Source organism: Eptesicus fuscus, chromosome 1 (genome assembly GCF_027574615.1).
Source record: "Eptesicus fuscus isolate TK198812 chromosome 1, DD_ASM_mEF_20220401, whole genome shotgun sequence".
NCBI lineage: Eukaryota > Metazoa > Chordata > Mammalia > Chiroptera > Vespertilionidae > Eptesicus > Eptesicus fuscus.
The window spans coordinates 80,094,116-80,111,218 of record NC_072473.1 but is presented as its reverse complement, the minus strand read 5'-3'; the positions used below and the strand labels follow the sequence as shown (position 1 = coordinate 80,111,218).

The window sequence follows — 17,103 nt, the reverse complement described above, 5'->3', positions numbered from 1 at the left end:
CCCTCAACTCCCTGGTGAGCAGAGGGCACCCTTCATTCCTCCTGCCCCATATTTCTACCTCCCCTTTCACTAGTTTATCCCCTAAGAGGTGGCCTGCTGAAGGTGAAAACCTAAGAAACTGCTCAGACCACATTTTATTACATAGTAGGCACAGTCATGGTACATTAGCAAGCAGACACCACACTAACAGCAAATTTATATAGTGTGAACTAAGTAACAGACATTATTTCAAGTGCTTTACATACATGAATACATTTAATGCTCATTATAACCCTTTGAGGAAGTACTGTCGTTCTTATTTTAGAGATGAGGAAATTAAAGCACAGAGAACTTAAGGAAATTACCCAAGGTCACATAGCTAGTAAGTGACAGAATCAGGATTTGAAACAAGGTAATCTAGGTTCATCATAAATATCTCAGAAGAATCTAACTCTGGGCAGCTAGGCCTGTGCACCTTCCTCTCTACTCTAACTTCTCAGCTCCTTCGAGTGGGTGGGAAATAAGTTCAGGACTGCTCTACAGATCTGGCTACCTTAGATTCTCAGGGTATGTACAGAGCAAGAAGTTCATTTAGGTGTCAATACTAAAGGTATAAGCTCTAGCTTTATCTACCAGAGGAGCCCTATCTGCACTGGAGGTACTGGGTGCCTGCTCAGCTAAGAATAAAATGATGTTCTATTTCCCATTCCTTTATTGTTTCTGGGTGACCTGCCCCTGAGTGGAAACTCTAAAGGAGGAAACTGGGTGGCAGACTCACCAAACTCTGCTCCAAACCCTGAACATCCCCTTCTTTCTGGATCTTCCACACCATTCACTCTATTTAAAAACTCCCAATCTCAGATGGATCTCTCAAGCCAGATGTTTTGTTCCTTCACTCAGGCTGCTGAGCCCCTAGAAAAAATGGGGTAGCTTCACAGACCAGTGCTGGAAAATGCATGGAAATTTGTTTCAGGCGGACCATCTCAGTGCTAGTCACCGAAGTTGTAGAGCTTCACTGTCCAATATACTGTTGTTACAACAAGGGGGTTAGGAACACCGACCCCCACGAAGTAGAAAATCTGACTTTAACTTTAGACTCCCAGTTGTTCTTTGGTATCTGCAGGTCATTGATTTCAGGAGCAGCATGAATACCAAAATTCTCAGATGTCCAAGTCCCTTATATAAAATGGTGTAGAACAGTGCACACAGTTGGCCCTCCATACCCAAAAATTCCCAACCATGGAGTGAAAATGCTTTGTTCCATCTGTGATTGGTTGAATCCATGGATGTGGAAACACAGATTTAGTGGACAGACTGTATATTTATTGAAAAATATCCACCTATAAGTGGGTCTGCACAGTTCAAACGTGTGTTTTTCAAGGGTCTATTGTAGTAGCTACTAAAGATAAGTAGCTATTTCAATTTCAATTTAATTTCATTAAACTTTAATCAAATTAGAAATTCATCAGTCTTTGTTCCTTAGTTGCACTAAGCCACATTTCATCTGCTCAGGAGCGACATGTAGCTAGAGGCTACCTTACTGAACAGAGCAGATAAAGAATATATCCATCATCACAGATAATTCTATTGAACATTGCCAAAACAGTCCAGAATTATCTCCTTCTCCCATATCCCGCAGCACTTGCTCCTTTCTTGCCATCACCCTTCCATTCTCAGCAGTTATCATTACCTGGTAACTTATCCTCTCCCTTTTCTCCCCAGTACCTTCAATTTTCCCTCTCACTACTGGCCTTCATCTTACACCTTAACATGCACAGCCTTGGGAAGAGAGGAGAGGGGAGTATTGGAAAGGGAATGAGGGTAACAGGAAGAGGGGGGAGAGGAGGGCTGGAAATCAGTCCCTTGGCTCTGCAACACCCTTAACCCCTCCTTCCTTAACGCCCTTAATTTCTTCTTCCTTCCCATCCCCACTTTTCCAACAGCTTACCATCCTGAACTCTCTGAAACAATGTGGCACTCTTGAGCACTATTACTTTGATTAGGATTTCCATTGTCTTAGCTTCCAGGACAACCAACCACTCCTATTCTTCTGACCATTCCTGTAATCTCCTTATACTCTTCTTCTTCTATCTATTATTTACAGGTTGATGCTCCTCAACCTTTTTCTAAGTTCTGTTTTTTCCCCACCTACATAGCTATCCTGGACCACCTCATCCATTCCCATGACTATATCCACCACCTTTACAGCAATGATACCTCAGTCAGTCTCTGTCTCACACTCCTCTGAACAGCTCCTGAATATTCCATCCAACCACCTCTTGGACATCTCATCCTGGATAGCCTAGAACAGGCGTCCTCAAACTACGGCCCGCGGGCCACATGAGGGTGTTTTTGCCGTTTTGTTTTTTTTACTTCAAAATAAATAAGATATGTGCAGTGTGCATAGGAATTGGTTCATAGTTTTTTTTAAAACTATAGTCCGGCCCTCCAACGGTCTGAGGGACAGTGAACTGGCCCCCTGTTTAAAAAATTTGAGGACCCCTGGCCTAGAAGTACCTCAAACCAAGTAAAATCATCTCCCCCTTAAAACATGCTCCTTCCTTCTGTGCTCCCTCTCCAATAGTATCACCCTATCCCCCCCAGCCGCCCAGGCAAAATTCCTGGAACTTCATGGATGTTGCCTTCTCCATCATTCCCATAGCATCTTAATTACAACAAACACTGTCAATTTGATTATTTATTTATTATTAATTTAAATTAAAACTTAAAAGTCTTAATTGTGTATCCTCATCTCTTGACAAGGTGAAAATATGAGACTACTGCCACCTGGTGGTAATATACAGATACACAACTACATAAGACTGACACTCAAAATAAGAGTAATTCAAATTAAAACTGAATTTATATACCATTATTTTTATCCCATCAGATGGGCAAAATTTTTAAAAATTGGAAATACACTCTTCTTGTGAGGCTATGTGGAAGCAAGCAATCTTATACATTACTATTGAACATTTAAATTGGTATAACTTTATGGACTTGGAAATATCCATCAAAATTACAAACGCACACACTCGATTCAGCAATTCTACTTAGGATGATTTATCCCATAGATACACTTGCACACATGCAAAATGGCATCAGTACAAGATCATACAGTGCAATGTTATTTATATTAGCAAAATATTTGAAACAACCTAAATGTCTATCATTAGGGAACAGAATAAATAATGGTATAGTGTTGTAGCCTTGTGTTATGTCTAACACAAGGAGTCATACCAGTGGTCCAAATCCTGGGTCTTCCACTTAGTATCTCAGTGTCAGTTTCCTCATTTAAAAGGGAGATAATAGTAATATCTACCTACAAGGACTGTGGTGGGGATTAAATATGTTAGTAAATCTGAAGAATGTGCAACAATATCATCTGGCATAGCATAGTGCAATATAAAGTGTTGCCATTTTTATTATACTGTGTTTTATCATCCATACAATGGAACACACTCTCCTGTGGAAAATAATAAAGAAGCTTCCTATGGGCTTATATGGAAAGCTGGCTAAGAAATACTACTAAGCAAAACAGTAACGACAGCAACAAAACAGTAGTACAAAGCAGTAGTATTTTGAGATATGTGTTTTAAGAAAATAAAATACTTTTAACTTTACTTATATATTCAAAACAAACTTTGGAGGATATGCAAAAGCAAAAATGGTATTTACGGCATTTACTTGTGGAGTTGTAGGGGGGTGTATGTGAATGGAAGGAATGGGTGGGAAGGTGATTTTTCACAGAATGACTTTTTGTATCTCAGATTTTGAAGTATAGATGGTTTCGGACATACAATGGTTGTTAAAATGATTTTTTTTTTTTTACTTCATAATAGTGTGAAAGCAATACACGTTCAGTAGAAACCATACTTCGAATTTCAAATTTGGATCTTTTCCCAGGCTAGTGATGTGCATCATGATACTGGACAGTGGCACTGAGCACGCAGCTCCCAGTTAGCCACGTGATCACAAGGGTAAACCACTGATACTCTACAGCATATTCATTGTTAGATAATTTTACCCAACTATAGGCCAATGTTAAGTATTCTGAGCATGTTTAAGGCAGGCTAGGGTAAGCTATGATGCTCATATGGTAGGTTAGATATATTAAATGCTTTTTGACTTAGGATGTTTTCAACTTATGATGGGCTTATAGGGACTCTACCCCATCATAAGTTGAGGAGCATCTGTATATCAATGAGTTATGTAAGAAAACAATCAAGAGGAAACACAAACTGATTTAATACCCTTTTTAAAAACTTTCACTGGCTTTCCCAGGTCATAGAATAAAGATCAAACCTCTTCCTGTGACCAAAAAGCCCTCCATATCTGACCCCTGCCTGCCCCTCAGGTCCGGTGTTACTCATTCTCCCTAGGCTCCCTCTCCTGCTGCCTTGCTGTTACACATGCCATTTGGTGCTGTTATAGGTAATCCTACACTTCCTTGTAAATTTCTCTACTCATCCTTCAGCTCTCAGTTGAAATGTTACTTCCTCAGGGAACGCTCTCCCAAACCTCCAACCCAGGTTAGCTTGTGTTGTAAACTCTCAGGGGAACAGGGGAAGCAAAGCTTTCTGCACACCCTGGCCAGGCCCACCCGCTTAAGGCAACAAAGTTTCAATTATAACCCCAACAGAAATGGCTGCCGGCCTCAGAGGGAGCCCCAGGCTTGGCTCCGCTCCAGGCTACAAAGTTTCAATTGTAGAGGAAAATAAATTCCAGATACCAGGGCCTCCGCTTGGGTTGCCAGGGGGCATGGCCGGCCTGCAAACCACCACAAGCCCCTCGCTCAGGCTGCCCCATGCCCCAAGGGAAGCCCCACCTGATCAGGGACACCCTTCAGGGCAAACAGGCTGGCCCCCACCCCTGTACCAGGCCTCTATCCTATCTATTAAAAGAGTAATATGCAGATTGACCATCACTCCAACACACAATATAGCTGCCCCCATGTGGTTAAAGATCCTGCCCCCATGTGGACACAAGATGGCCACCACAAGATGGCCAGCAGGAGAGGGCAGTTGGGAGGCACCTGGCCTGCAAGGGAGGGCAGTTGAGAGGCACCCGGCCTGCAAGGGAGGGTAGTTGGAGGTGATCAACCCTGCAGGAGAGGGCAGTTAGGGGTGACCAGGCAAGCAGAGGAGGGAAGTTGGGGGCAAACAGGCTGGCAGCAGAGTGGTTAGGGGGTGATCACGCTGGCAGGCAGAAGCGGTTAGGGGCAATCAGGAAGGCAGGTAGGCAAGCAGTTGGGAGCCAGCAGTTCTGGATTGTGAGAGGATGTCCGACTGCCCATTTAGGCCCAATCCCACCAGTTGGACATCCCTTGAGGGGTCCCATATTGGAGAGGGTACAAGCTGGGCTGAGGGACAACCCCCCTCCATGCACGAATTTCGTTCACCGGGCCTCTAGTAATAAATAATAATACAAGAATAAACTGTTTTGTGTGCTCACAACTGCAGACCTACCTTTGCCCCACCCTGTATACATTTATTTCTGTGATTATTTGATTCACATCTGTCTCTTCCCACTGCAATAAAAATTCTGGTATTCACTCATCCAGGCACCCCAGGGGTCAGTACAGAGCCTAGCATAAGTAAGGCACATATAAATATGTTGCTATTCTTTGAATGCCTGTGTCCTCCAAAATTCATATGGTGTAATCCTAACCCCCAAATATGATGCTATTAGGAGATGGGGCCTTTGGGAGATATTTAGGTCATGAAGGTGGAGCCCGCCTGATAGGATCAGTGCCTTAGAAAAGAGGCTCCAGAGAGCTCCCTCACCCCTCCTACCATATGAGAACACAGTCAGAAGGTGCTGGCTATGAACCAGGAAGATGGTCCTCACCAGAAGGTGACCATGCTGGCATCTTGACTTGAACTTCCAAGATTCCAGAACTATGAGAAATAAACTTAAGTTTTTTATAAGCTACCCAGTTGGTAGTATGTTGTTATAGCAGCCTGAACAGACTAAGACACATGTGTTAAATGAATGGATGAATCAGATACAGGGGTAGGGATGATTACCAGGTTTTCGTTGGGATGACTGAGTGGTACCATCTCTCAAAACAACCAAGAACAGCAGGGCCGGTGAGGAAGATAATGAGTGCAGCATGGACAGGTTGAGTTTGAGGTGTGCTTGTGATACTCAGGTGGAGAAGTTGAGTAACAATATGAAACCGAATCTCCTGCCCTAGCCGGTTTGGCTCAGTGGATAGAGCATTGGCCTGTGGACTCAAGGGTCTCAGGTTCGATTCTGGTCAAGGGCATGTACCTTCGTTGTGGGCACTTCCCCAGTGGGGAGTGTGCAGGAGGCAGCTGATTGATGTTTCTCTCTCATTGATGTTTCTAACTCTCTTTCCCTCTCCCTTCCTCTCTGTAAAAAAAAATCAATAAAATATATTTTAAAAAAATAAATCTTCATCCTGCCTATGAGAAGCTTAATCTTAAAATAGGCACATTATATATAAATATAAGTAGCAAATTTCTTAAAAAAAAAAACTGAATCTCCTAAGTCTGGGCTGTAGATAGGAATGTGATGGTCATCACTGTACAGGCTGCTGATTAAATTGTGTAAGCACATGAGACCATGCCAGGAATAGCAAGAGAAAGGTGAGCTCAGAACAGAACTCTGGGGAAATCAACATCTCAGAAAATAGAGGAAAAATAACTGAAGAAGACAAGAAGACCTGGTCAGTGAGGTAGGTAAGCCAAGAGAGGGAGAGATTTTGAAAGCCCTGAGAGAAGAGTCTTATCCATGTAACACTTGTATTGTTATTATGTATAAAATATAGATCCTTAAATCTATTTTTCCCCTAAAATATATTTGTTTATAAGAGAAACTTTATAGTATCCATGAAATACTGGATTCACTGCACTGGGTATCTATTGTTATATATGTTACATATATTAACTATTTTTTTAAGTTTATTTTTGTACCACCAGAAATCACCTCACGAGGTGTTGAGAGCAAAATTATAATAGAAACCATGAAATTTTAGTGGCCCAAATATAATTCACTTCAGAGATTTTCTCTAGTAGGCCAACACTAGGCATTGGAATTGGACACTGGTCCCAGTGGAAGGGGCAAGTGAGAGGCATTTTCAGGAGCTGGTGAAAGGAAAGTTCCAGTAATTGGACATAGTGGTATAAGCTGGCTGGGAAAAGGAGGAGGCTGAAAGGAGTAGAGATTTAGGTCAAAGAAAGGAATATAGAGGCTTAAAATATCAGACAGAGGAGTTTTAGAGGAAGGAGAAAGCAAGTCCCAGATGGCTGAAGAGAAGGGGATACAGAAGTCACTCAATTAAGAAGTCCAAACCTCTCAATTAAGAAGATGGGGGTGGAATGAGCAGTCCTCACTGGAAATCTCTCAGGATGCTGACTAGCATTGTAATGGAAAATTTGAGAGCCCATGAGCCAAAGACATCTAGGAATGTGGGGCTAGTGACCAAGAGGTTAGGTTGTTGTAATGATGAATAAAGGTCAAGAGAATGGAAAAGTAGAAGCATTTTCACATAAGCAGAGATGAAATAATGAAAGAGACGGTAGGAAGCAGGCGCAGTCTCCAGTAGAGGGAGCTTCAGGCAAGAGATAGGACTTTGTTCTGTGAAGAGCTGGTGTTGGGGCTAGAGGGGTTATACAAAAAAATATAGTTACAGAGAGCCAAAGGCAAAGAGTTGGGAGATCAAGAAACAGAAATCAAGAGCCAGGCTGGAGGAAGAAAAGAGCAGTGTGGACAAAGATGGTGGTGCAGAAGGACTGAAGGAACAAGGAAGAATGGGGTTCCTGATAAGCACCACTCAGCCACCTCCAAACCACAGGAAGAAGCAGGAGTGTGCCTTTTAGAAAAACAGAGTTCCTGGAAACAAGAGGTATATATCTATAGGAGGGCCATCTTGCCTTGCATAAAACCCCCCGAGCCAGTTATTTCTAGAAAATTACAAGAGACTTCTAGAGAAAAGAAGCCCCAAAACCTCAACTTTTTTTTTTTTTTTTTTTTGCTTTATAAGGAATTATCTTCCCATTGCTCATGGCAGATCTACTTTCCCTCTGCAAGCCCTAAAAACAAGGCTCTGCTGAAGGTCAAACCAGCCAGAGGAAATCTAGATTATTCTCTAAATGCCATAATTTCCCCCAGGTGAACAGCAGAGGGCAGCAAAGAGCCATAAAGGAAGCTTGAGCCCAAGCAGGAGCCCAGAAATAGTGAAGGGAAAGTGAACCAGGCTTCAGCAATCATATCATGCTCCCATGGTACCCTCTGTCATTCTTATAATGTTGTGTTACAATTGTCTTTCTTCTCCTATAGATGAGGAGGGGAGACTCCCAGCATGATGTGGTTAAGAGACAGACATCTGGTCTTTTAGGTAAACATATTATGTGAAAAAGAGTACTGGTTTGGGAGGGAATCTAGGCTGACTCTGAATCTGAGCTGTGGGCAAGGTACCTAATATTTCTGAGTCTTGATTTTCTTCTATGTAGAAGGAAGATTTTTTTCACCAGGTTAGTTGTGATGAGAAAATAGATAAAACATGCCTAGCACGGTATGTCACACATAGTAAACACTCAATAAAAAGAAGCCATTGATATTTACTGTAGTTATTATTGCTGTTATCATTATTATAGCCTCTTCTCAGGGTCAGACACCAGAGGAGAAGGGGAAAAAATCAGAAAAATTAGGAAATAAATTGGAATTAAGACTTGGAATCCCGACTTCCTCAGCTCAATCCCCCTAAATGGTGCAATAATAGACACAATAGAAGGCCACAGTGGGCCCAGGACTGTGCTTCTAGGGGTTAGAGCATTGGCCCACATACCAAAGGATCTCAGTCTCTCTCTTTCCTTCTCTCTCCCCTCCCTCCTCTCTCCTTCTCTCTCTAAAATTCAATGGGAAAAGTATCCTTGGGTGAAGATTAACAACAACAAAAAAGAAGGCCACAGTGGAATCACCCACTTCTAGAAGGTGCAGCTTCCCAGATTTTTTATTGTTTGTTGGGTCGGTGGGGAGTGTGGGGAATGGCTTGTTGGTATTTTTCATGTCAGACCAGTCTAGCTCCGGTACCTGACAGATTTTTACAGGCACCTCAGAGCACAAATTGGTTAACTAAACAGCCATGTGAACCCCTCAGAACTTACATTGCAAACCTCAGAAACTAGCAACAAGTGGTGGGGCTCTGGAGCCCTGGGACAGCTACCTGCCTGGTGCCCTTCATAATGTGTCTATCCCTGAGACTTAAGTATTATTAGGAAGCTATTTCCTGTGCCACAGCGGACAGACAAGAGAAATGGCACAGGCTTCCTTGTTATTGGAACTTCAGATTTCCCTTAAAGCTTAGAAGGGAAAATACTGTGTTTAAAGCAAACTGAAAGTTAAGATCTGTGGAGAAAAAAAAGGTCCAGATCTCTTTGACAGTGTGAGACCCCAAGTGGCTGTTCAGGATAAAAACAGTCTTCAAGAATCTATCCTCTCTATATAAAAGACTAATATGCTAAGTGTCCCTCCGCCCATCTGACTGGTCGCTATAATGTGCACTGACCACCAGGGGGCAGACACTCAATGCAGGAGCTGTCATGACGTGCACTGGCCATTTACAGAGAAACAGCACAGTGGACCCAGCGCTGACAAAGCAACACTCGGCTTCCCCCAAGTGTTGGCCCCGCCACCACTGGGTAGCGAAAGCCCACCAAATTGCAGCCAACGCTGCCGAGACCCCATGGCCAACCCAGAAATGGTCGCTGTGGGAGCTGGGTAATGACATCATGTAGCAATGCCTGGTTTCCTCTCCCTAGCAACTAGCCTTCTTGAAGTTTCTTTAGCCCAGGAACATGACTTGCTTTATAGCTAGGTGGAAACATTTACACTTTAACCAAATGTCTGTGAAGTGTTTTCCCATGCCTCATCTCATTTGATCCTCACAGAAGTCCTGGAGTAGGTATATAGGAGACTCGGTGGAATCCTATTTTCTTTTCATTAGCTGGAAAATGGAGATTTAGAAAGCTTAGAAACTTGACCTGACTGAAAAGAAGTAAGAAATGGTGGACCTTGAAAATGACTTCAGGTTTTCTCACTGCGCAGAATATAGTCAAACACTGCTGCAGTTAAATATTTTACCCTTTGTTCTCCCTGCAATAATAATCTGCTCCGTGTTGATATTTACTGCTGTGTTGCTGACAATTACCTGAAAGAGAAGTTGGGGGTGCTTCATTGGGCTGGAAAAAGTTTAGCTAAATCAGAAAGCAGGTATAATTAAGCAAATTTACTCTCTCTATATAAAAGGCTATGTTGACTCGCTCATGCACGATACAGATAAAGCTCTCACTGGAGCCAATCTCACACGTGTGTTTTGATCTGTCATTGTCAATCGTGAATTTGGTTGACACTTCTATTATAGAGAAAGGGCAAATAGCTATATTAAAATATTTCTTCTAATTAATTTCCTTTCAATGTGCACTAATCCGTGCACAGGGCCACTAGTATTTAAATAACTCCTAAGAATCACAATTGATAGAAACCAGGGACAGGGGCAAATCTCTGGACTGGTAGTAGCTGACATATACAGTAATAATGTGCATCCTCCAACATGTCCCTAGATTGACTGGTTCTGGGGCTGTCTCATACCAGAAGTTCTTAAGTTAGAGGATTCCTGAGTTAGAGGAAGCACACTTTCAAACCACCTTCCACTGGGCTCAGGGGCCCATATGGACCTGTGTCATATTTAATACAATATAAATGAAACCCTTGCTGCCTGGGGTAAGGTAAGGTAGGGAGGGTTGATCTCTGAGAAAACTCCCAAAAATCCAGATAAAGAGGCTGGTGGCTAAGAGTAGAAGAGGGTGTCTTCCAGGTATAGGCACTATAGGATGGTAAGAACACAGAAGGAGCTGCTCTCATACTTAGCCTAAAAAGGATAGGAACTACCCTTCCCTTTTGTCTACTATACAATAGAGAGAAGGGATAATTTAAGGGACATTCCATGGTCACAAATAATTTTCCATTCTAGGCCACTTCTCCCAGGTTGGTGGTCTCACCCTCATGACCAAATGAAGGTTTTCAATAATTTATTTTACATGAAGGTCACTGCTTTCACCTGTATCTTCCATCAATTCCATAACACCACAGTCCCTGGACTTCTCCCCTCTTTCAGTATTTCTTTGGTTCTGAGAAGATGGATATAATGAGCAAGAGCACAAGGTCTGTCTCCTAAGAGAACTGAGTGCTTCCTTCTCTCCTTCCACCTTGTACTGCACACTAAGACAAGGGGAAGGCACAAACACAAGCAAGTGACAGAGTGTGGGAAGTTTCATTCAAACCCAAACAACCACAAACAAAGAACCCAAGGCCCAGGCCCTGGCACAGGCAGTCAGCAGCACCAAGCTCATCCACAAAAGATGGTTCTGAAAAGCCCCCAGACTCTTTGCAGGCCCCATCCATGCCCATTTCCTACTGCCTGGCATAAAGCATGCTGCATAAATCCAGCCAGGCAGGAGCTTAAGATCCTGGTAGTCATCCAAGAGGGTATGACTCCTCAAAACAGAAGGGAGCATCTAGGTGTTGGGGTGGCACAGGGGTGTGGTTTTTGCTAGCCTTACCTCCTTTCCAAAGCAGGTAGATGGGCACCACGTAGAGCATAACATGCTGAATGTAATATACCTCCAATTCAAAGGGGAGCTGTAAGGACAGGAGGGAGAAGTGTTTCAGAACAGAAAGCACACATTTCCATAGATTCTGAACTTGAACACTCTTGCTTTTTACAAGCCACATTTTAACAACCTCATGCATTTCACCAGTTCACCTCCCTTCACAATCAGACCGAAAAAAAAAACTTGAAATGAATATACCTATGACCTAGGCTGGCATCTTCCAATGTGTATTTTGCAGAGATGGTACTTGAAAAATGTTCGACTAAGAAAGTTGGTTACCCCATAACTTCTGTCTGTAAAAACCAGTGGGGATTGTGGCTGAGTGAGACGGAGGGCTCTAGAGTCACAGGAAGTTCTCCTTAAAGGGACCAAACACAGACTTACTTGGACTCACTCCATTTGAGCTCCAGTACTGGGGCAGCAGCTTGAACAGAATCAGGGACATATGGGGAGGAATTGAATTGTCTGGCATCAGGGAGAGAGATGGTGGGTGGGCAGCTTTCTTTCAGACAGAAGTGCTGGCAGAGGCCATTGCTCCTTTTCTGAGACTCACCCCCATAGAGCTGAAAGGCAGGTGCCATATCTGAGTATCCATCAATCTGGCACACATTGTTTGCCCCATCTTGGTGATTCCCTGAGGCTCTGCTCCCCCCAACTTTTGAGCCCACCTGAGTTGTTTCCAGTGGGTTTTTCAATATGAACAGCCTGTCTTGCCTCATACTTCAGACTTTCTTAAAATCTCTCTAACAAGATGCATATAGCCTCTGCATACTCTATACCTCTTGCCAAGTGAACCCAGGCCTAGCACTAGTGGAAGCCTGGCATTGGTTCACAGCTTGGTCTCTTCTTAGCACTTCCAAGCCAAGCACAAGTAGCAACAATCTGCAGATCACTCTGTAGTTTGTACTGGGTGGCTCCAAGCTGCACACAGGCAGTGGCTGACCTTGCACCTCCCAAAAGTCCCCAGAGCAAGTACACCCAATGGACAGATTCACACCAAACTGGATTAAAACCCCACCACCTACACGAGTGACACACTCAAGGGCCGGACTCAGTGAGCACCAGAGAACCACTGAAGCAAGTCCTGTTAGGGTTGAATCCTGCATAGCAGCTCCTTTGATATAGTCATGGCTGGTCAGCATGGGGCTCAATCCCTCCTAGTGATGTGCCAATAGCAATCAAGGCTCAACTACAACATGATTGTGCACACAACTCACTCAGGGGCACACCTGGAGTGCCCAACTCAAGTGAATGGGGAAGCTGTGCCACTGGGCTCTACAGGACACCTACTACACAAGGCCACTCTACCAATTCCAGGAGACATAGCAGCTCTACATAATACATAGAAACTAAAACTGGGAATCAGCCAAAATATAGAGAAACATAAACAGGTGCAAATGAAAGAACATGAGAAACCTCCAGAAAAAGAACTAAGGCATCGGCCTGTGGACTGAAGGGTCCCAGGTTCGATTCTGGTCAAGGGCATGTACCTTGGTTGCGGGCACATCCCCAGTAGGGGGTGTGCAGGAGGCAGCTGATTGATGTTCGTCTCTCATCGATGTTTCTAACTCTCTATCCCTCTCCCTTCCTCTCTGTAAAAATGAATAAAATATTTTTTTTTTAAAGAACTAAGGCAAGCTAATGACCAGATGTAGAGTTCAAAACAATGCTTATAAGGATGCTCAAGAAACTTAGTGAGAACTTCAATAGCATGAAAAAGGAAATAGAAGCCACAAAAAAGAACCAGTCATAAATGAAGGCTATAATAACTATAATGAAGAATACATTATAGGGAATAAACAGTAGAGTAGATAAAACAGAGGATAAAGTGAGTGATTTGGAAGATAAAAAAACCATAAAATATACAATCAGAACAGAAAAAGAACATATATTTTAAAAAATGAGGATAGTGTAAGGAGCCTCTAGGACAACGTCAAGCATACCAACATTCACAACATGGGGGTGCTGAAAGGAGAAGAGAGAGAGCAAGGAATTGAAAGCCTATTTGAAAAAAATGATGACAGAAAACTTCTCTAACTTGGTGAAGTAAATAGACATTCAAGTCTAGGAAGCACATAAAGTCCCAAACAAGATGAACCCAAAGAGGCCCACATCAAGATACATCATAATTAAAATGCAAAATATTAAAGACAAATAATCTTAAAAGCATCAAGAGAAAAGCAGTTAGTTACCTCCAAAGAGCACCCATAAGACTGTCAACTGATTTCTCAGCAGAAACTTTGCAGGCCAGAAGGGATTGGCAACAAATATTCAAACTAATAAAAAGCAAGGACCTACAACCAAGATTACTCTACCCAGTGAAGCTATCATTTAGAATGGAGAACAGATAAAGAGCTTCCAAGACAAGAAAAAGCTAAAGGAGTTCATCATCATCAAACCAGTATTACAAGAAATGTTAAAGGGTCTTCTTTAAGAAGAGGGGAAAAAGGTAAAAAATATGAACAATAAAATGGCAATAAATACATATCTATCAACAACTGAATCTAAAAAACAAAATAAACAAGCAGAACAGAAACAGACTCATAGATACAGATAACATTTTGATAGTTGCCACATGGGAGAGGGGTTAGGGGATGAGTGAAAAAGTTGAAGGGATTAAGAAGTATAAATTGGCTGTTACAGAATAGTTGTGGGGATGTAATGTACAACATAGGGAATATAGTCAATAATATTCTAATAACTATGTGTGGGTATAAGATTTATTGGGATGATCACTTAGTAAATTATGTAATGTCTAATCACTGGGTTGAACACCTGAAACTAATATAATATTGTATGTCAAATGTAATTAAAAGTAAAAAAGATAACAAAAGTTGGTTAAAAGGGTAAGAAATAATTACATACAATATATTCTTTTGAAGATTCATCATGTATATTAGTGGTATATGAAGGACCTGGGTGGTCTCTATAATTACAATTGTTTATACAGTGTTTCCCAAACTTAGTTAGCCAGTGACTTTTTACAAATAACACTCAGTATTCTTCAGAATATACTGGAAGAAAAACAATGTTATTTCACTTCCTGTTACTGGTGAGTAGTTGGTAAACTATTTAAAAGCTTTTTTATCAATTGACATGGAGAACATATGGAATAGAATTTATTATTCCTAATTTCCAAATGAAAAAAAAAATGACTGCTAGATCCAATGTGGTCTAGATCCAAGAAGAACAAGTTTTCCCACTGGATATTTGGGGTCAGTCCAGAGTTAGTCCTACTTTTGGGTGAAGACCAACCAATTGGGCCAATATTTTTTGTCATACACTGCCAAAAAAAGTCTCCAACCTTCCTCCATCCAACACGGCCACTCATTCACTCCTGTTTCCCATCTCTTTCTCTAAATGGGAGTTCTGGATTACCAAGGCAGAGCACAGTTTCAAGTTGGCATGGACACCATGCTGTATACCCTGGCTGTGAGTGGAGAATGGAAATGGCCGAGTGACTAACTCAATTCCAGCAGCTGGCAAGAGGCCAAGCCTCCAGGCTTACGCAGCCCACAGTGTGTGTGTGTGTGTGTGTGTGTGTGTGTGTGTGTGTGTGTGCATGTGCGCACACACACACACCCCCCCCCCAAGGGGAAGCCCAGAGAAACAAGGACACCCAGGGGAAGGTCAGCTGCCTCCTTGTTCCCTACAGAACAGGCACAGAAGCAAGGCTCTGTACTAATGAGAGGAGGCATTTATGGGCTCTCCAGGCTAGGGAGCCCACGCCTGCCTTGTGCCAAGAGCTGAAACCAAAAGATTGCAGATAGCAGATGGCAGAGCTCCCAGAGTGGGATTTGGGACAACTGTGGACCCTGGACAGACATTGGCTCTGTTTCTTGAAAATATAAACCCACGCAGAAGGAAAATTTCCCATGGATCCAGATGATGCTCAACTATTATTTTATGTTCGCAGAGGGAAATGTAAAATCCCACAAAAAGAGATGAGGTCCCAAGCAACTCTGCAGACCATGCCTGAATAGCTGGGAAGAAATCATGGGGTTTGACAATGGACATCACAAGCAAGAGGTAGTTAGGCTTCCTCATAGTAATGTGGTCTTGGATCACCCTGCTAACTTAAATTTCAGTACTGTTTCATGCTTTTTCTAATGTTTTCACATCCACCATTGACTCAATCCTCTCAAAAACCCATGAACTTGGGGGATAAAGTATCATTATCTGCATTTGACAGATGAGGAAACTGAGATGCAGAAGGGTTAACTGACTTGACAGTGGTCACCCAGAAAATAGGCAAGGAGGAAAGGACCCAGGAAGGCTCAGTGGTCTGGCTATCATCTGAATTTTCAGGTAGTCAAAGGACTTGACCTCTTCCTGAAAATGGCCTGGGAACCCAGGCTACTCTCCCACAGCGGTGAGCAGAGAACCAGGCCAAGGGCTGTCAGCCCCTGGTCCCAGCCAGGTCATCAAACAGTACCTCTAATGGCCTCTCAGACTCTATTTACCTCATTGAACTCACAGTGCCCACTTACTTCTACGTCCCTGACAGCCTTACTAGGAAGCAAACTGTCCACCTGCATGTCCAGTTTAGCACCATGGCCGTAAGCAAGGACTTTGGAGTCTTGTCAAATCTGTGTTCTACAATTTGACTCTGCCACTGAATAGCCCTTTGATCTCAGGCAAGTCGCTTAACCTCTCCACCCCAGTGAAATGAAAATAACTGCTGTTAAAAGGTTGTTGTGCACTGGCCGGTGTTACTAAGTGCTTAGAGCATCAACCCATGCACCAAAGGGTCGTGTGTTTGATTTCCAGTCAAGGGCACATACCTGGGTTGCAGATTTGATTCCTGGCCCCCATGGCGGGAAGGGTGCTGGAGACAACTGATTGATGTCTCTCTCACATTGATGTTTCCCTCTATCCCCCCTCCTTCCGCATCCTCTCCTTCCCTCCCTCCCTCTTCCCCTTCCACTCTCTCTAAAAATCAATGGAAAAAATATCCTCAGGTGAGGATTAACAAAAAACAAACAAAGATTATTGTAAGATTTCTCATTTTTTAACATAACATTTATATAGTACTTATTATGTTCCAGTAACTATCATAAGTACTTTGCTAACTATTAACCCACCGAATCCTTGTAACAACTGTGCAGCAGGTCTTCAAATAACATTGTTTCCTTCAATATTTTGTTTAAAATTTAATGACATGCTGTAGGAACTTAACTCTTGTTTATATAAATTGCCTGTGATAAAATTAGTTTTGTTAAATGTCAGTTTGCTTAAAGTCATAGAACCTAATGATGATGATAAGTGGGGACTTGCTATACTGTTACAATTATCACCATTTTAGAGATGAGAAACTGAAGTACAGAGAAGTTAAATAATTTACCGGAGAGCACATGACTCATTTGGTAACAGAATCAAGATTCAAACCCAGGCAGTCTGACTCTAGAGTGTGTAGATTTAGTTAGTATATTCCCCTACCCCCTGTGGATCCCTCCATCTAATCCCTCCCCCATAAAAGAAAGGT

The 17,103-nt window shown here is 42.6% G+C and overlaps 1 protein-coding gene across 5 annotated transcripts in view; it reads right to left on the bottom strand.

Moving 5' to 3' along the window:
* The window catches only part of TMEM164 (transmembrane protein 164), a 255,268-nt gene that overhangs the window by 35,039 nt on the left and 203,126 nt on the right, over positions 1-17,103 (bottom strand). For all 5 annotated transcript variants that reach the window (XM_054723528.1, XM_008159411.3, XM_054723602.1 and 2 more), the window contains one exon: positions 11,568-11,646. In XM_054723528.1, coding sequence (XP_054579503.1) covers positions 11,568-11,646 — 79 coding nt within the window. The remainder of the gene's footprint in view (positions 1-11,567; positions 11,647-17,103) is intronic.